At 45.9% G+C, this 20893-nt stretch overlaps 1 protein-coding gene across 1 annotated transcript in view; it reads left to right on the top strand.

Annotated features, from left to right (window-relative positions):
* The window catches only part of GGA1 (golgi associated, gamma adaptin ear containing, ARF binding protein 1), a 56888-nt gene that overhangs the window by 8726 nt on the left and 27269 nt on the right, over positions 1–20893 (top strand). Inside the window, exons 3-9 of the mRNA XM_083155908.1 lie at positions 1566–1641; positions 3616–3714; positions 5695–5818; positions 6127–6230; positions 9193–9273; positions 12777–12914; positions 12994–13075. Coding sequence (XP_083012034.1) covers positions 1566–1641; positions 3616–3714; positions 5695–5818; positions 6127–6230; positions 9193–9273; positions 12777–12914; positions 12994–13075 — 704 coding nt within the window. The remainder of the gene's footprint in view (positions 1–1565; positions 1642–3615; positions 3715–5694; positions 5819–6126; positions 6231–9192; positions 9274–12776; positions 12915–12993; positions 13076–20893) is intronic.

Below are 20893 nucleotides of genomic sequence, written 5' to 3'. Positions count from 1 at the left end.
TGTTTTCCAGGTCCCGACAGCTGAACTCGTTATTCACTGACACATTTTAAAAGATCCACAAGTGAAGGGAATGTTTTCACCTGTGATTCTGTGTGGAGGCCTGGGCACCTGTGATTCTGTGTGGAGGCCTGGACACCTGTGATTCTGTGTGGGGGCCTGGACAAGGTTGAGAACCACTGATGTAGTTGGATTCTTAGGGCTAAATTGGTACTTGTTTCCTAGCACGGCCACAACGATCATGATCGTGGGCATCGTGAGGAAAAATCGGGTGCGATGGTCGCGACGCGATGCCCGCGATTTCCCCATAGGGAACAATGTTAAATGCCTCAATTTAGCCGCGATGCCCCCGATTTCCCATAAGAAACAATGTTAAATGGGTCAATTTACCCAAATCATCATAGGGAACAATGTTAAATGGGCCATAAACCCCCCCCCAAAACACCCCTGAACAGTGAAATATCCCCCCAAAAGTATTTTACGCCACCCCACGATCAACGCGAACCCGAAGTGTGGCGAGCGGCGGCGGTACGCGTCCTACAACCTTTTCATACCCCCACTATCCACGTCGGCGTGGAGTTGAGAATAGAATAGTGTGGCGAGCGCAGCGAGCCACCAAGCCCGAAGCGTGGCGAGCGCACGCGGATACCTGCGAAGGGACGCGTTTACCTGTGAAGGTATCCGCGGGGCTCGCTGCGCTCGCCACGCTTCGGGTACGGTGGCTCGCTACGCTCGCCACACTATTCTATTCTCAACTCCACGCCGACGTGGATAGTGGGGGTATGAAAAGGTCGGAGGACGCGTACCGCCGACCCTCGCGGGCTCGCTGCGCTCGCCACGCTTCGGGTTTGCGTTGATCGTGGGGTGGCGTAAAGTACTTTTGGGGGGACATTTCACTGTTCTGGGGTGTTTTTGGGGCTTTCTGGCCCATTTACCATTGTTCCCTATGATGATTTGGTGAAATTGAGGTATTTAACATTGTTCCCTATAAGAATCGGGGGCATCGCGGGTACATTGAGCCATTTAACATTGTTTCCTATGGGGAAATCGTGGGCATCGCGTCTGGACCATTTAAGGCTTTTTTAGCCGCATACGACGCGACCGACGCGATTTTGACTATTTTCAATGCATTTCAATGGGAAAATCGGGGGCATCGCGTCGGTCGCGTCGTATACCACTAAAAATGACACACGATGCCCGCGATTGTGGCCGTGCTAGGAAACAAGTACCGCTAAATTTACTAACATTACCCATACCAGCCAATCAGATTCTACTTCTCTATCTAGCTAGCACCTTCTAGAGCGGGCATTTCCAAACTGTGGCCCTGCAGCTGTTGTAAAACTACACATCCCAGCATGCCTTGCCAAAGTTTTAGCATTCCCTAATAGCAAAAGTGTGGCAAAGATAGGACTTGTAGTTTCCACAGCAGCTGCAGGGACATAGTTTGACCATGCCTGTTGTAGATAATAAAAGCAAGAATCTGATTGGTTGATGTAACAACTCTCACTTTAGTAAATTGACCCCTTTTTATTGCTCCAGTATGATGATGATTTGTACCTCTTATATAGGCCTCAACTCGCTACCAGACTTTTGGCACATAAGATCCAGTCCCCGCAGGAATGGGAGGCCATACAAGCTCTTACGGTAACGCTTTCTACTCCACGCTCATACCATTTCCATGTTACCATTCTTCATCTTCTTCCTTATTCATTAAATGCCTCATTCGTCTTTGTTTCCCGAGGATAGAGGTTATACTTTCTCTAACGTAGGTTCTGGAGACATTAAAGTACCTGATTACCTCATGTATTCTGCTGGTATTGCACCTGTGACTTCACACTAATCCCGCTACACGCCCTCCCCTGGGGTACAGCCGTGTGCAAGGACTGAGCCTTTGTATACGCTATAATACTGCTACACGCCCTCCCCTGGGGTACAGCCGTGTGTCTGCGTGTGCCAGGACTGAGCCTCTGTATATGCTGTAATACTGCTACACACCCTCCCCTGGAGTACAGCCGTGTGTCTGCGTGTGCCAGGACTGAGCCCCTGTATACGCTGTAATACCGCTACACGCCCTCGCCTGCGGTACAGCCGTGTATCTGCGTGTGCCAGGACTGCGCCTCTGTATACGCTGTAATACCGCTACACGCTCTCCCCTGGTGTACAGCCGTGTGTCTGCGTGTGCCAGGACTGAGCCTCTGTATACGCTGTAATACTGCTACACACCCTCCCCTGGAGTACAGCCGTGTGTCTGCGTGTGCCAGGACTGAGCCTCTGTATACGCTGTAATACCGCTACACGCCCTCCCCTGGGGTACAGCCGTGCGTCTGCGTGTGCCAGGACTGAGCCTCTGTATACGCTGTAATACCGCTACACGCCCTCCCCTGGGGTACAGCCGTGCGTCTGCGTGTGTCAGGACTGAGCCTCTGTATACGCTGTAATACCGCTACACGCCCTCCCCTGCGGTACAGCCGTGCGTCTGCGTGTGCCAGGACTGAGCCTCTGTATACGCTGTAATACAGCTACACGCCCTCCCCTGGTGTACAGCCGTGTGTCTGCGTGTGTCAGGTCTGAGCCTTTGTATACGCTGTAAATACAGCTACACGCCTTCCCCTGGTGTACAGCCGTGTGTCTGCGTGTGCCAGGACTGAGCCTCTGTATACGCTGTAATACCGCTACACGCCCTCCCCTGGGGTACAGCCGTGTGTCTGCGTGTGCCAGGACTGAGCCTCTGTATACGCTGTAATACCGCTACACGCCCTCCCCTGGTGTACAGCCTTGTGTCTGCGTGTGTCAGGACTGAGCCTCTGTATACGCTGTAATACCGCTACACGCCCTCCCCTGGTGTACAGCCGCGTGTCTGCGTGTGCCAGGAGTGAGCCTCTTTATGCTGTAATACCACTACACGCCCTCCCCTGGTGTACAGCCGTGCGTCTGCATGTGTCAGGACTGAGCCTCTGTATACGCAGTAATTCCGCTACACGCCCTCCCCTGGTGTACAGCCGTGCGTCTGCATGTGTCAGGACTGAGCCTCTTTATGCTGTAATACCGCTACACGCCCTCCCCTGGTGTACAGCCGTGTGTCTGCGTGTGCCAGGACTGCGCCTCTGTATACGCTGTAATTCCGCTACACGCCCTCCCCTGGTGTACAGCCGTGCGTCTGCGTGTCACTTCTTTAGTCCGCCAACCCTTTGGCAGTTGCATATTATCTGTCGTCTTATCACCTCTATAATGGCTTACTACCGCCACCAGCCAAGTCTCCTGTACATACTGCAATACTCCTGTTCCCATGACTAAAGGCCAACAGTGGCTGCTGCGCCAACCAAGGAGTGCAAGGGGAGATTGTGGTACACACATATTGCATACATGATCACCTGTATTTACTGTATGTGCTGGAACTACCTCCCGGGGATCAACAGCGCCGATTACAATAGGAATCTGGATGGGCTTGACACTAATTGTTTATGCTGATTCCTGGGCGCCCTATGCAAACAGCGCCGGAGATCACCCCAGAGATCGATCCAGCACATATTACATGATTACATGCATGTATGTATGTGCTCTGCGATACCTTTCTCATTGTATTGCCACTTGTTAATGTATAGTTTGTATTGGTCACAGGTGCTGGAAGCATGTATGAAGAATTGTGGGAAAAGGTTCCACAACGAGGTTGGGAAATTCCGGTTCCTTAATGAGCTGATAAAAGTTGTCTCTCCTAAGGTGAGTGTGAAAGCTCTGGGTCTGCTGGGTAGGTGAAAAGACGACAGCTGGTAGCAATAACAAAAATATAGAAAACCGCTCTCCCTCCTTATGCGTGCCACCATTTCCCCCGTCCCAGAGAAAATTCCCTGAAGCTGTAGGTGCATTTTACTGTGCCATGGTAATACGGCAGGCTGGTGAGGTCACTGGGTGAGCTGTTCCTATATGCTGGAGATTGGGAATAGAGCTTGTGCTACGGCTATGCCCATCAAGTACCCCGATAGCAGATCCTGGTCTTTCGGTAAATGGCCAATAGGGAAATTTCCTGTTCCAGTCAGTGGGGGGGAGGGGGGGACGATCATCGCCACCACCAGACTCCTACCATCTGGTGCCTGGAACCATGGTTACCTCTTCAGGCCCACCTGCTGGCACCTCAGTACGACCTGCTATGGTGTATGCATAGACACGCTGCTAACACAGCTGACTGGTGTTGGCTGGTTCCCAACTTGTCACTGACCGGGACTCTGCAATGGTGACTGGCAGAGGGCGGAGCTTGGAGATGCTGGATCCATTACCCTATACAGTAGTGACAAGAAGGGAGAAACAACCCCAAACTACTTTTGCGCCTTCACCAAAAAACACGTATTTATAAAAAGATGCTTAGAAATGCGGTTAACACTTCATGCTCCAGAAAACTCCAGTGTCAAACATGTAAAAGAAGCATATAACAGCATCCATAGCGGAATACAATTTTTTTTTAATACATATAATAAAAAACGAATGTAGGGAAAGGAACCCTTTAAAATTTTCCAATAAAATTCCAATGTAAGCAAAATGTGGAGATATACTTCAGATGTTAACTGGGGGACTGTGCGGAGGCTACTTTACCACTTGGAGACGGGAGATGCCAGACTGGGATCTTTCCTGCAGGAGACCTGGGACGGACGTTTATGCCAGTATACCTGTTTGAGAACTTTTCCAAATAGTTCTCCACGCCACTGGGTAATTACTAGCAAACCCCCTCTGTTAACATCTGAAGTATATCTCCACACTTTTGCTTACATTGAGAACGTGTTTAACCACATTGTTCTCATTGGAATTTGGTAATTTGCCATTGTTTGATCAGTTTATTGGAAAATTTGAAAGGGTTCCTTTCCCTACATTTGTTTTTTATTATAAGTATTAAAAAAAAATTGTATTCCGCTATGGATGTTGTTATATGCTTCTTTTACGTGTTTGACACTGGAATTTTCTGGAGCATGAAGTGTTAACCGCATTTCTAAGCATCTTTTTATAAATACGTGTTTTTTGGTGAAGGCGCAAAAGTAGTTTGGGGTTGTTTCTCCCTTCTTGTCACTACTGTTGTTATCACGGAGGTCTTTGTGGGATAACCTCCATAAACTGCCCTTGAGCTACACCTGTCAACTTCATCTAGGTGCGCACTATCTGTGAACTCAATCTTCTACTGTACATTACCCTATACAGGCAGCGAATGGGACTACTTTTATAGTATTCCTTTTGGTTACAAGATGAAGCCGTCGTCTTGAGGCAAAGGATGTTTTATTTGCTAATATATAAATCTTTAAAAGGACCCTCCCCTATTGCTAGGGGGCACAGCATACAGATGTTACAGCAGTCAGACACAAGGAGATGTACCCCTTACACGGGGCCATAGCCCTCCTTTTATCTTACTGAAACACACAATACCACACACACAGCACATGGTTGGCAGAACCAAGTAAGTGCACTTTACATTTAGATATAAATTTGTTTTACACTTTACATTGTGCCAAGCTCCCAAACCCTATAACACATTTTAATACATCTTAAATGCAGTCCTGCAGCCCAGAAGAGGCATTCCGGCTGCAGTGGCTCCTTTTCCCCTGCACTGGGAGCCGGCTATCTCGGTCTGTTTTACACTGGCGTTGTGTCAGTTTGTACTTAGACTTGCAGATGTATTAGACTATGTGTAATGCTCCTTACTATCTCGTTATTGTATAGTATCTTGGGAGCCGTTCTCCAGAAAAAGTAAAGCTAAAGATCTTGGAGCTACTGTACAGTTGGACCTTGGGTCTCCGTGATGAAGTGAAGATAGCAGAGGCCTACCAGATGCTGAAGAAGCAAGGTGGGTTGGTGTGAAGTGAAGGCCTTTTCCATACATGTTCCTGGCGGGTGGGAATGGGCGGTCCCTGTGCTTCCCACAACCTAACCCTAATCACCACCCCCCTAGTCTAGCGCTGCAAGACCGCACGTACTTACGATTGGCGTCGTCATACTAATCGGATGGAGTTCCAGCGCTGGTCTTGTGGCAGCTGTCAGGATTCAGTCAGAGGCATCCCGACAGCCTGGGTTTTACTGTATCCCTTTTATAGTAATTGTTGCAGGGTGACTACAATTCTAATCTCCTACAAGTAAATTACTTTGTTCTTTTAGGGATTTTAAAGGAAGATCCCAAGCTGCCAGCAGAAGCCATGCTACCTCCTCTACCCCCTCGGCCTAAGAATGCTATTTTTGATGAGGATGATGAGAAATCAAAGGTAATGATTGCTGGTTGGCACCACTGATGTACAGGCATTTTCCCATTTTCTATCAATCCAAGCCAAAGCGAAACAGCTGATCCCTCCCCACATAACCACTGTTACCTTCCTACGTCTGCTTTTCGTGTCTTAGAAGAAAGTCTTGCTATAACAGCTTAGCTTATAGTCAGGGTTTAGTTCAAATTTATTCTTCGGGGCAAGTCAGGGGCCACAGGGATAGCGCTGGGTAGTGGAGTGGGAGCGAGCGAGCGCATTCCAGCACCCGAAAGGTTAAACTTCTCCTGCCTCCAAGGGAGACAAGGCTCCTCCCCTCCTCTACCCCGCCTCCCGGCCAGGAAGCTCTGTTTTTTAGGTACTGGCAGGAGCCAACATGCACCTTGCATTTTGCAGCCTTATTTTTTAAACTTTTTTATTTTTTACACTGGAGTTGTGTCTGTTACATGGCAGCAGCGCAGGGGGTCTATCGGACCCCAGCGCTGCTGCTACATCACCCAGGCCCGGCAACTGCAGCACCATGCATCGGTGTGTGGCCTCGGGCACTTGGGAAACCACAGCCGTGGCCGAACACTGAGGACAACAGAATTAAGGTAACGCGATCCCCGTTGCTCCTGCTGGACCACCAGAAATGCAGGTGTGTGGGCTGGTAGCAGGGCCGCCCGGCATGCGCCGAATCCCCACCATTTTACCGAAGCTGCATGAGGTCCTCTTCCCTGGCAGAAATTTACTAGCAGGGGGAATGGGCTCTCCCTATACAGCCCCTTTCCTGGGGACAGTAGGACGGCATGCCCATACAGGGTCCTGCCACTGATCCTTTCCTGTCTGCCCACAGCACATGCAGCAGGGACACGGAGAGCTTATCAGCCACCCGGTGTTCCATTCCTTCACTGCCAGTCCTCCCTGTACCTCTGCTCCAAGGACACAGGTTACAGAGTTTATGCCCTGGGCAGCCATAGCTGCCGGACAGAAGTATTATTGTGTTAACTGTGCCTCTTTAAGCTGCCTGTTCACCGTGCAATAGCACTGCAATGTCTTCCGGGGGTAACCGTCCCAGTGACTCTGGGGCCCCAGCAACGAATGCCTTGTAGATCCTGTAATGCTGCCTATCCCCCCAGGACTATATCCAGGACAACTTATGCAGAAGCTGCTACAATGCGCAGGCGCCGCCCACAGCGGGAGTGGTTTGTAATCCCGCCTAAATACCGACATGGGGGGATGTGGATCGCCCCCCCCCTTGCTGGCACGGTGCCTTGCTACACTCAGCACACTAATTTATTCTCCCTCTATGGGTGTCGTGGACACCCACAAAGGGACAAAGTGCCGGGATTTCGGCAGTCGGGATTTCGACCGCCGGGATTCTGACCGCCGGCATTTGAACTGCATCCCCCAACAGCTACAGCCTCCTCTCAGAAGCCTGCTTGGGCCACGTCCCTTACTCAGGTGATGGCACAGCTAGTAGCTCTCATCTGCACTGCCCCAGCAGCTTGCGATGCTATTCTCGTCCCTGGCATCCACCCCCCCCCCCCTGTAGTGAAGCCCCCTTGGGTGAATGCTTTATCTGCCTCCGTACAGGGTCTCCAGAGAACCTTACAGGGTAGGACTGATAAGCACAAGGCTCCAGTCAGGGCTACCCCTTCTCATCAGCACACTTATACGGAGGAGGAGGATGAGCAGGATGACGAGTGGGGGAACTGGTAGATGATCAGGACGATGAAGAGGACCCCCATTCAGAGGGGGACGCCTCGTCACGCGTTGATGTGATGGCCTTGATCACAGCGGTAAAAGAGGCCCTGAATTTACAGGACCCATTTGATCCTCCGGCCCTACTTTTAAATGTCCTAAGCGGACCCTGGCCGTATTCCCCAAGTTTAAGGACTTGGAGGATACCCTCATGGAGGCCTGGGAGATACCCAATAGAAAGTTTACACTTCCTAGAAGGTTCACCTCCCTTCACCCCCTTCCTCAGGAGGATAGAGTCCGCTGGAAACGTCTACCAGAGTAGTCGCACATGTCGCAAAGCTTGTGGGATCCTCTACGCTCCCCATACTGACTGTGTCCCTCATCAGTTGGAGGAATTCCTAAAGCTCATTTATACCACTTCCGGTGCGGTGGCTAGGCCTGCCCTGGAATATGCTAAGGCCATGGTGGAATGGACAACCACCCTCGTTGCTACTGCTACAGAGGGGAGGGGGGGGGGGGGGCATGCAGATGACCTTTTGCCTACTATTGACATGATGCATCAGGCCACACTCTTTTTAGGAGAGGCTGCACTTGATGCACAGGTCACCTGTGACAGTTAGTGATTGGATTACATAGTGCACCGGCTGGGTGACTTGGAAAAACCTGAACTGTTGGTGGTACTTGGGAACCATTGCTCTATGGCAGGCATGTCCAAACTATGGCCCTCCAGCTGATGTGAAAATACACATCCCAGCATGCCTTGCCATAGTTTTAGCATTCTCTAATAGCAAAACTGTAGCAAGGCATGATGGGACTCGTAGTTTCACAACAGCTGGAGGGCCATAGTTTGGACATGCCTGGTCTATGGCATCTAATTCTTGACGAGTCACTTCAGCCATTCATCAGCCTTACGTGTCAGCACGTATGTGCTGGTCTCTGAGATTCGAGATCTCTTGACTTGAGCTGATGGGCTGCTCGCCATGTTGTATAGGTGGATCAGTTGTGCAAGGCAGGTACCTGGGCATCTGTACACCCCTATATAGTACCACCCCCTACTGACTGACGCCAGTGTGTAATATTCTGTGAGCACTATCTTCTGGTATTCTCTCCCGTTAGCTTGCTTTGGGTGATCCCGCATTCCTCAGATTGACAATAAAGCAAAGTTGCTGGAAAATCCCTTCCTCAAAGTCCATCTGGGGGCGCTTCCATTTCTTAGTGGCTTTGTTTTGCTTTGAGCGCAGATTTTGTGTGTGACGCGTACAAATAATGTTCTCTCCGTCCGCAGATGTTATCCCGCCTGCTGAAGAGCACTCACCCCGAGGACTTGCGCGCTGCTAACAAACTTATTAAGGAAATGGTGCAAGAGGTAAGAGATTTCTATCGTCTTCATTTTAATGTGGTAGAATGTCCACCATCCAGAACCCAGTTTGGCACAGATGCCATTTTATCCGCAGCACTGTCACAACCAAGGGGGTTATTCAGACCGGATCGCCGGGCTGCAAATAGGCGGCCCGGCTGATTATCGATTGACTGCACACGCATACTGCCATCCTGCAATAAAATCTAGCATCTTTTTTTGATCGTTGGCTGTTCACAACTTGATTGACGGGAAGCGGGCGGTTTCTATAGCACAGGCTGAGTAGGTCCTTATCACCATGGCCCCTATGCGACTTCTCCCCTCGGAGAGGTCACATACAATCCCCTTACAGCCACCCAGGACCCTCCTGAGCTGCATGATCGCATACGATACATCACATGCGGCCCTTCTGCCTGTGAGGTATTGCATGCGAACCCCGCTCCCTGCCGCCGGGAGTGGTTCCGACACAGAGGCCATACAGAATGTATGATGTCTGGATCCGACGCTCATGGGACCACTCATCAGATATTGTATGTAATACTGGCCGATTGTTGTGTTTTATTCACTAGTGGTAGCATGAGACTGAGTGTACAACCCACACAAGTGGCTCAGGTAGTGCAGCTCATCCAGGATGGCACATCAATGCGAGCTGTGGCAATAAGGTTTGCTGTGTCTGTCAGCGTAGTGTCCAGAGCATGGAGGCGCTACCAGGAGACAGGCCAGTACATCAGGAGATGTGGAGGAGGCCATAGAAGGGCAACAACCCAGCAGCAGGATCACTACCTCCGCCTTTGTGCAAGGAGGAACAGGAGGAGCACTGCCAGAGTCCTGCAAAATGACCTCCAGCAGGCCACAAATATGCATGTGTCTACTCAAACAGTCAGAAACAGACTCCATGAGGGTGGTGTGAGGGTCCGATACCCACAGGTGGGGGTTGTGCTTACAGCCCAACACTGTGCATTTGCCAGAGAACACCAAGATTGGCAAATTCGCCACTGGCACCCTGTGCTCTTCACAGATGAAAGCAGGTTCACACTGAGCACGTGACAGATATGACAGAGTTTGGAGACGCCAAGGAGAACGTTCTGCTGCCTGCAACATCCTCCAGCATGACCAGTTTGGCAGTGGGTCAGTAATGGTGTGGGGTGGCATTTTTTTTTTTGGGGGGGGGGGGGGGCGCACAGCCCTCCATGTGCTTGCCAGAGGTAGCCTGACTGCCATTAGGTACCGAGATGAGATCCTCAGACCCCTTGTGAGACCATATGCTGGTGCAGTTGGCCCTGGGTTCCTTCTAATGCAAGACAATGCTAAACCTCATGTGGCTGTAATGTGTCAGCAGTTCCTGCAAGACAAAGGCGTTGATGCTATGGACTGGCCCGTTCCCCAGACCTGAATCCAATTGAGCACATCTGGGACATCATGTCTCGCTCCATCCACCAACGCCACGTTGCACCACAGACTGTCCAGGAGTTGGTGGATGCTTTAGTCCAGGTCTGGGAGGAGATCCCTCAGGAGACCATCCGCCACCTCATCAGGAGCATGCCCAGGCGTTGTAGGGAAGTCATACAGGCATGTGGAGGCCACACACACATCCTGAGCCTCATTCTGACTTGTTTTAAGGACATTACATCAAAGTTGGATCAGCCTGTAGTGTGTTTTTCCACTTTAATTTTGAGAGTATTTATAATTTTGAGAGTATTTAATACAAATATTTCATTCATTCAGATCTAGGATGTGTTATGTCTGTGTTCCCTTTATTTTTTTGAGCAGTGTATTTGGACTGCTTACTTCAGGGGTGTCAAACTCAAATTCATCGGGGGCCGCATCAGCAGTTTGGTCACCCTCAAAGGGCCGGTTGTATCTGTAGGACTATGTGTCCACTCTTTATTATCATAATAGTGTCCTTCATGCAAGTATGTCCCAAATAATACCACTGTAACTCAGCAGTAGCATTTCCCTCCTGCTATTGCTGTGAACTGCAGTGCATTAAGGCACACGCTGCCTGCACAGGGGGGCAGCACTCAGTCTTAGGGCATATGTCCTGCTTATTATCATGGGACACAGCAATTAATGATGGGCTGCAATGTGCCAGTGCACACACACACACAGGCAGAGAGTTTGACACTTACCTGCTCTGATGCGTCCACTCCAGTCTGAGCTGCTCCTCCACCAAGGATACAGCTGCGCTCTCACACAGGCGCATTTCCCCCTCCCTCCTGTGAGTAGCGCTCCTCGCACTATCTATCCAGGAGTGGGGGGCAGCGTGCTCCCGGTCACTGTGCAGTGCACACTCAGCAGTAAGTGACCTGGAGCGCACAGCAGCAGCAGCACCATTCACCACGACGGACCTGCTCTTTCCTCTCTCTGGCTCCTATACAGCAGGTGGGAGCGGAGGAGGGGTTGATGACCGGCGGCACTGCGCTAGAGGGCAGACGTTCTCTGGCTTGTAGGCTGCCGCGCATGCGCTGAAGAGGCGGCTTTCTTGTTTGAAAAAAAAAATCGAGAATAAAAGGTGAAGGCTGGCGGCGGCTGCGCGGGCCACATGAAGAGGTCTGGCGGGCCGGTTTGGCCCGCGGGCCTTGTGTTTGACACCCCTGGCTTACTTTAATTGGTTTCTAACCTATGTGGGTTGAGTATATCTTGAGTTGAAAAATTGCAAGTAATTAGGTTGCACTGAACACTAGCCTGTGCCAGGACCTTTCTTCCTCTAAAGAACTGGCATGATGGGGTTTCTGGGGGGGAGGAGAATACCTGACAGTGCCAGCTCCAGAACCAACCTGCTATTCCATGGTCCAGTGTCTCACAGACTTCTTCTGGTGATAAGTGACCAACAATCTTATTTTCTCCCAGAGGGCTACATCCCTGCAGTCTCTCTGGCAAGGTCGTTGTCGCGTTTACAATGGAATGGGTGCTTTCAAAGCCACCATTTTCCCTCCAGCGGTCATCAGTATTCGATCCTGCTCAATTTATTGTGATTGGATCAAACAGACAGTATTTGAGGATTTCTACGTCTCATCTGTCCAGAGCGTGCCATGTCTGTGAATGGATTCTTTTTGTGCCAGTCTTTCAGGGTCCAGGGCGGGTTTGTACAGGGAATTGTCTTCCTTGCCTATCAAAGTTTTGGAACTGTAGGTGGTCTTGAGTGCTGAAGCTGCTCATACACTTGTGCGACTTCTCAGAGGGGGAGAACCGCTTCCCGGGCGGTAGGATTGCATACAATGCTCTTTTTGGGTTCTCTCTCCTCTGCCTCCCCCTTGTGTGGCTGCTGGGAAGCGGAGACTTGTGGTGGTCACAGATGGTCATCACCTGAATGCTCTTGTTTGGTTCTCTTTCCTCTGCTTCCCCCTCTAGGTAATCCCCCACCAAAATCTCGACCTCATATGAATTATATGATCTGTACACCTGTTGATACATACAGGGTTGTTTGATAAATCAGATTAGGTAAATGCCCCAGCTAGCACCCATGCCTGTCTGCGGTTGTTTTTTAGTTCTGCTTTACTCTTCTCTTCCAGGACCAGAAACGCATGGAGAAAGTCTCCAAACGAGTAAATGCCATTGAAGAAGTGAATAACAATGTGAAACTGCTGAGTGACATGCTGTGCACGTACAGAACTGGACAGTCTTCTGAGGGCAGTGAGGACCTCATGAAGGTTAGTGCAGTATTGTGATAGCCTAAGTCATGGGTTATGTGAGTACTGTACAGCAGTAAGTGACTCTCTCTACTGGCAGGAGCTGTATCAGCGCTGTGAGAGGATGAGGCCTACTCTGTTCCGCTTGGCCAGTGACACAGAAGACAACGACGAGGCTTTGGGTAAGAGAAGAAAGTGGGTGGGGAAAAAAATTCACCTGAAGAAAGCAAATAATCCCAGGGCTGTCTTAAAGTTAACATTTAGCTGATCATCTTCCCACCATTCTCCATAACCCGATGACACAACTATCTCTTTTAGCCCTAATACTACAGCCCCTAACACTCCATTTCTGCCACCCTGGTGGTGATATCTCAGTGACATGTTCCCTGATGCAGCACTGCTTATTGTGTACTTGTTCTACATGTCTTGTACTTAGGCGCTGCCGAACCTTTGTGGTGCTGTATAAATAATATATATATATATATATATATATATATATATATATATATATATATATATATATATATATATATATATATATATATATAATTTCAGTCAGCCATAACATTAAAACCACTGACTTAGGGAGTGAATATTATTCTTTGCTCTATAGGAGACAAAGGGCTGATGCTGGGTATAGGTTGGATGTAGGACCTGTCACCAAACAAGTTAAATCATCTATATTCATGTCTAGTGTCTTTGTGTCACCGAAACACAGCAACCAAGTGAAACTACATATCTTTCTCTCAGATAAGCTACCTTACTAGATTTCGAAGCATTTGCTTTGAGTTTGTTTTGTGTGTGTATGTGTGTTTCCTCTGGGTACTCCAGTTTCCTCCCACAATCTAAAAATATACTGGTAGGTTAATTGGATCGTGACTAAATTTAACCCAAGAAAATCTGTGTGTGCGTATACATGTGGTTGGGAATATATTGTAAGCTCCACTGGGGCCAGGGACTGATGTGAATGTTCAAATATTTTCTGTTTGCGCTACAGAATATTTGAAACATTTTTGAAAAACTTTCCCGTGAAGTTTATATCTCTGTTATAGAATGCATTATGGCGTTTGTTAGCAGAGTGCGTGCTTGCGCATTTTGCGCAATAAGGTACGATGCGTGTTCCGGAGGGCTGGAGCATTTGCTGACAGCCCTCCCTGTCGCCCTATTCAATGCTGCAGGGGCTAGCTGCTCCTGACAGCGATTCTTAACCCGCCGCAGGAAGCCGGGGGACGGCGGCAGGCAGGGAGATGGTAGCCTCCCTGCCTGCGCCAGACACTGTGGGGCAGAAACAGGGCTCCTGGGGACACAGGCAGCAGAAGCGCCCCTCCCCCCGGGAGAGCTGGCAGGGGACTGGGGTAGGGAGCCGCTCGTGCATATGTAATGAGCGGGAGCAGTGTGAAGTTAATATATGAATATCTAATGAGCGGCTCTCGACCACCTGCTGGCTGTTATTTGTAAAAAAAATAAAAATAATTAAATATAGATTCATGTGCAGTAAGCACATTAAAAAAAATAGCATGCCCCTTCACAGAAAACAAAATACTGATTTTTTTTACACCAAATAATAAAAAAACAACTTTATTTTAAAAGATCACAATTCAGTTCACCATAAAAAGATGGTGATTGCTACACGGTGACACACAGCGAAAATCACTTAGAAAGCAATTCGCCGTCTGCTCATTGAATACACTCACAGTGATTCACATTGAAAAACCACAGCGAATTGCGCCGGACGGCGAATTGTCCATCATTCACTCTTCGCAGTCGGCGAATAGTGCACATTGAATAGGGCGAATCACTTTTTCAGTAAAAAGATTTGCCTTAGAGCATGAAAATAGCACACATTCGCCGTAGAACATGGCGAATCAGCCTCAGTGAATACTGCCCTATGAATATGTGTTTTTCATACTGTACAAATTACGGTGACATACTGTATGTATGTGTTCTTCATGCTGTACAAATTACGGTGACATACTGTATGTATATGTGTGCTTCATGCTGTACAAATTACGGTGACATACTGTATGTATGTGTTCTTCATACTGTACAAATTACGGTGACATACTGTATGTATAGGTGTTCTTCATAATGTAAAAATTACGGTGTCCTACTGTATGTACGTGTGTTCTTCATACTGTACAAATTATGGTGACATACTGTATGTATATGTGTTCTTCATACTGTACAAATTACAGTGACATACTGTATGTATATGTGTTCTTCATGCTGTACAAATTACGGTGACATACTGTATGTATATGTGTTCTTCATGCTGTACAAATTACGGTGACATGCTGTATGTATGTGTGTTCTTCATGCTGTACAAATTACGGTGACATACTGTATGTATTTGTGTTCTTCATGCTGTACAAATTACAGTGACACACTATGTATGTATGTATGTATGTGTGTATGTGTGTACTTCATGCTGTACAAATTACGGTGACATACTGTATGTATGTATATGTGTGCTTCATGCTGTACAAATTACGGTGACATGCTGTATGTGTATGTGCTACATACTGTACAAATTACGGTGACATACTGTATGTATTTGTGTGCTTCATGCTGTACAAATTACGGTGACATGCTGTATGTATATGTGCTACATACTGTACAAATTACGGTGACATACTGTATGTATATGTGTTCTTCATGCTGTACAAATTACGGTGACATACTGTATGTATATGTGTTCTTCATGCTGTACAAATTACGGTGACATACTGTATGTATATGTGTTCTTCATGCTGTACAAATTACGGTGACATACTGTATGTATGTGTGCTTCATGCTGTACAAATTATGGTGGCATACTGTATGTATGTGTTCTTCATACTGTACAAATTACGGTGTCCTACTGTATGTACGTTTGTTCTTCATACTGTACAAATTACGGTGACATACTGTATATGCGCTTCATACTATGCAAATTACGGTGACACACTATGTATGTGTGCTACATACTGTGCAAATTACGGTGACATACTCTATGTATGTTCTTCATACTGTGCAAATTACAGTGACATACTGTATGTATATGTGTTCTTCATACTGTACAAATTACAGTGACATACTGTATGTATGTGTTCTTCATGCTGTACAAATTACGGTGACATACTGTATGTACGTGTGTTCTTCATACTGTGCAAATTACGGTGACATACTGTATGTATGTGTTCTTCATGCTGTACAAATTACGGTGACATGCTGTATGTATATGTGCTACATACTGTACAAATTACGGTGACATGCTGTATGTATGTGTGTTCTTCATACTGTACAAATTACGGTGACATGCTGTGTGTTCTTCATACTGTACAAATTACGGTGACATGCTGTATGTATGTGTTCTTCATACTGTACAAATTACGGTGACATGCTGTATGTACGTGTGTTCTTCATGCTGTACAAATTACGGTGACATACTGTATGTATATGTGTTCTTCATACTGTGCAAATTACGGTGACATACTGTATGTGTGCTACATACTGTACAAATTATGGTGACATACTGTATGTATATGTGTTCTTCATGCTGTACAAATTATGGTGACATACTGTATGTATATGTGCTACATACTGTACAAATTACGGTGACATACTGTATGTATATGTGTTCTTCATACTGTGCAAATTACGGTGACATGCTGTATGTATGTATGTATGTATATGTGTTCTTCATACTGTGCAAATTACGGTGACATGCTGTATGTACGTGTGTTCTTCATACTGTGCAAATTACGGTGACATACTGTATATGCGCTTCATACTATGCAAATTACGGTGACACACTATGTATGTGTGCTACATACTGTGCAAATTACGGTGACATACTCTATGTATGTTCTTCATACTGTGCAAATTACAGTGACATACTGTATGTATATGTGTTCTTCATACTGTACAAATTACAGTGACATACTGTATGTATGTGTTCTTCATGCTGTACAAATTACGGTGACATACTGTATGTACGTGTGTTCTTCATACTGTGCAAATTACGGTGACATACTGTATGTATGTGTTCTTCATGCCGTACAAATTACGGTGACATGCTGTATGTATATGTGCTACATACTGTACAAATTACGGTGACATGCTGTATGTATGTGTGTTCTTCATACTGTACAAATTACGGTGACATGCTGTGTGTTCTTCATACTGTACAAATTACGGTGACATGCTGTATGTATGTGTGTTCTTCATACTGTACAAATTACGGTGACATGCTGTATGTACGTGTGTTCTTCATGCTGTACAAATTACGGTGACATACTGTATGTATATGTGTTCTTCATACTGTGCAAATTACGGTGACATACTGTATGTGTGCTACATACTGTACAAATTATGGTGACATACTGTATGTATATGTGTTCTTCATGCTGTACAAATTATGGTGACATACTGTATGTATATGTGCTACATACTGTACAAATTACGGTGACATACTGTATGTATATGTGTTCTTCATACTGTGCAAATTACGGTGACATGCTGTATGTATGTATGTATATGTGTTCTTCATACTGTGCAAATTACGGTGACATGCTGTATGTACGTGTGTTCTTCATACTGTGCAAATTACGGTGACATGCTGTATGTACGTGTGTTCTTCATACTGTACAAATTACGGTGACATGCTGTATGTACGTGTGTTCTTCATGCTGTACAAATTATGGTGACATACTGTATGTATATGTTCTTCATGCTGTACAAATTACAGTGACATGCTGTATGTACGTGTGCTTCATGCTGTACAAATTATGGTGACATACTGTATGTATGTATATGTGCTACATACTGTACAAATTACGGTGACATACTGTATGTATATGAGTTCTTCATACTGTGCAAATTACGGTGACATGCTGTATGTATGTATGTATATGTGTTCTTCATACTGTGCAAATTACGGTGACATGCTGTATGTACGTGTGTTCTTCATGCTGTGCAAATTACGGTGACATGCTGTATGTACGTGTGTTCTTCATGCTGTGCAAATTACGGTGACATGCTGTATGTACGTGTGTTCTTCATGCTGTACAAATTACGGTGACATGCTGTATGTACGTGTGTTCTTCATGCTGTACAAATTACGGTGACATGCTGTATGTACGTGTGTTCTTCATGCTGTACAAATTACGGTGACATGCTGTATGTACGTGTGTTCTTCATGCTGTACAAATTACGGTGACATGCTGTATGTACGTGTGTTCTTCATGCTGTACAAATTACGGTGACATGCTGTATGTACGTGTGTTCTTCATGCTGTACAAATTACGGTGACATGCTGTATGTACGTGTGTTCTTCATGCTGTACAAATTACGGTGACATGCTGTATGTACGTGTGTTCTTCATGCTGTACAAATTACGGTGACATGCTGTATGTACGTGTGTTCTTCATGCTGTACAAATTACGGTGACATGCTGTATGTACGTGTGTTCTTCATGCTGTACAAATTACGGTGACATGCTGTATGTATATGTTCTTCATGCTGTACAAATTATGGTGACATACTGTATGTATATGTTCTTCATGCTGTACAAATTACAGTGACATGCTGTATGTACGTGTGCTTCATGCTGTACAAATTATGGTGACATACTGTATGTATATGAGTTCTTCATACTGTGCAAATTACGGTGACATGCTGTATGTATGTATATGTGTTCTTCATACTGTGCAAATTACGGTGACATGCTGTATGTACGTGTGTTCTTCATGCTGTGCAAATTACGGTGACATGCTGTATGTACGTGTGTTCTTCATGCTGTGCAAATTACGGTGACATGCTGTATGTACGTGTGTTCTTCATGCTGTACAAATTACGGTGACATGCTGTATGTACGTGTGTTCTTCATGCTGTACAAATTACGGTGACATGCTGTATGTACGTGTGTTCTTCATGCTGTACAAATTACGGTGACATGCTGTATGTACGTGTGTTCTTCATGCTGTACAAATTACGGTGACATGCTGTATGTACGTGTGTTCTTCATGCTGTACAAATTACGGTGACATGCTGTATGTACGTGTGTTCTTCATGCTGTACAAATTACGGTGACATGCTGTATGTACGTGTGTTCTTCATGCTGTACAAATTACGGTGACATGCTGTATGTACGTGTGTTCTTCATGCTGTACAAATTACGGTGACATGCTGTATGTACGTGTGTTCTTCATGCTGTACAAATTACGGTGACATGCTGTATGTACGTGTGTTCTTCATGCTGTACAAATTACGGTGACATGCTGTATGTACGTGTGTTCTTCATGCTGTACAAATTACGGTGACATGCTGTATGTACGTGTGTTCTTCATGCTGTACAAATTACGGTGACATGCTGTGTACGTGTGTTCTTCATGCTGTACAAATTACGGTGACATGCTGTGTATTTGTGTGCTTCATACTGTACAAATTATGGTGTCATACTGCATGTATCTGTGTTCTTCATACTGTACAAATTACGGTGACATACTGTATGTATATGTGCTACATACTGTACAAATTACGGTGACATGCTGTATGTATCGGTGTTCTTCATGCTGTACAAATTATGGTGACATACTGTATGTGTGTATGTGTTCTTCATACTGTACAAATTACGGTGACATGCTGTATGTATATGTGTTCTTCATACTGTACAAATTACGGTGTCATACTGTATGTATGTGTGTGTGCTTCACACTGTACAAATTACGGTGACACACTGTGTGTGTGCTTCATACTGTACAAATTACTGTGTCATACTGCATGTATCTGTGTTCTTCATACTGTACAAATTACGGTGACATACTGTATGTGTGCTACATACTGTACAAATTACGGTGACATACTGTATGTATATGTGTTTTTCATGCTGTACAAATTATGGTGACATACTGTATGTATATGTGCTACATACTGTACAAATTACGGTGACACACTATGTATATGTACTGTACTTCATACTGTGCAAATTACGGTGTCATACTGTATGTGCGTGTGTTCTTCATACTGTACAAATTACGGTGACATACTGTATGTGTTCTTCATGCTGTACAAATTACGGTGACATGCTGTATGTGTGTTCTTCATGCTGTACAAATTACGGTGACATACTGTATGTATATGTGCTTCATGCTGTACAAATTACGGTGACACACTATGTATATGTACTGTACTTCATACTGTACAAATTACGGTGACATGCTGTATGTACGTGTGTTCTTCATACTGTACAAATTACGGTGACATGCTGTATGTACGTGTGTTCTTCATGCTGTACAAATTACGGTGACATACTGTATGTACGTGTGTTCTTCATGCTGTACAAATTACGGTGACATACTGTATGTACTTGTGTTCTTCATACTGTACAAATTACGGTGACATACTGTGTATGTGTGCTTCATACTGTACAAATTACGGTGTCATACTGTATGTATGTGTGTGCTTCATACTGTACAAATTATGGTGTCATACTGCATGTATCTGTGTTCTTCATACTGTACAAATTACGGTGATACACTATGTATGTGTGTGTGCTTCATACTGTGCAAATTACGGTGTCATACTGTATGTATGTGTTCTTCGTGCTGTACAAATTATGGTGACATACTGTATGTATGTGTTCTTCATGCTGTACAAATTACAGTGACATACTGAATGTATGTTCTTCATACTGTACAAATTACGGTGACATACTGTATGTATAAGTGATCTTCATACTGTACAAATTACGGTGACCTACTGTATGTATATGTGCTACATACTGTACAAATTACGGTGACATACTGTATGTATGTGTTCTTCATACTGTACAAATTACGGTGACATGCTGTATGTATGTGTGTTCTTCATACTGTACAAATTACGGTGACATGCTGTATGTATGTGTTCTTCATGCTGTACAAATTACGGTGACATACTGTATGTATATGTGTTCTTCATACTGTGCAAATTACGGGGACATGCTGTATGTACGTGTGTTCTTCATACTGTGCAAATTA

The sequence above is a fragment of the Crinia signifera genome, chromosome 8 (genome assembly GCF_055691185.1).
Source record: "Crinia signifera chromosome 8, ASM5569118v1, whole genome shotgun sequence".
Classification (NCBI taxonomy): Eukaryota; Metazoa; Chordata; class Amphibia; order Anura; family Myobatrachidae; genus Crinia; species Crinia signifera.
This window is presented reverse-complemented; position numbering and strand designations above follow the sequence as displayed.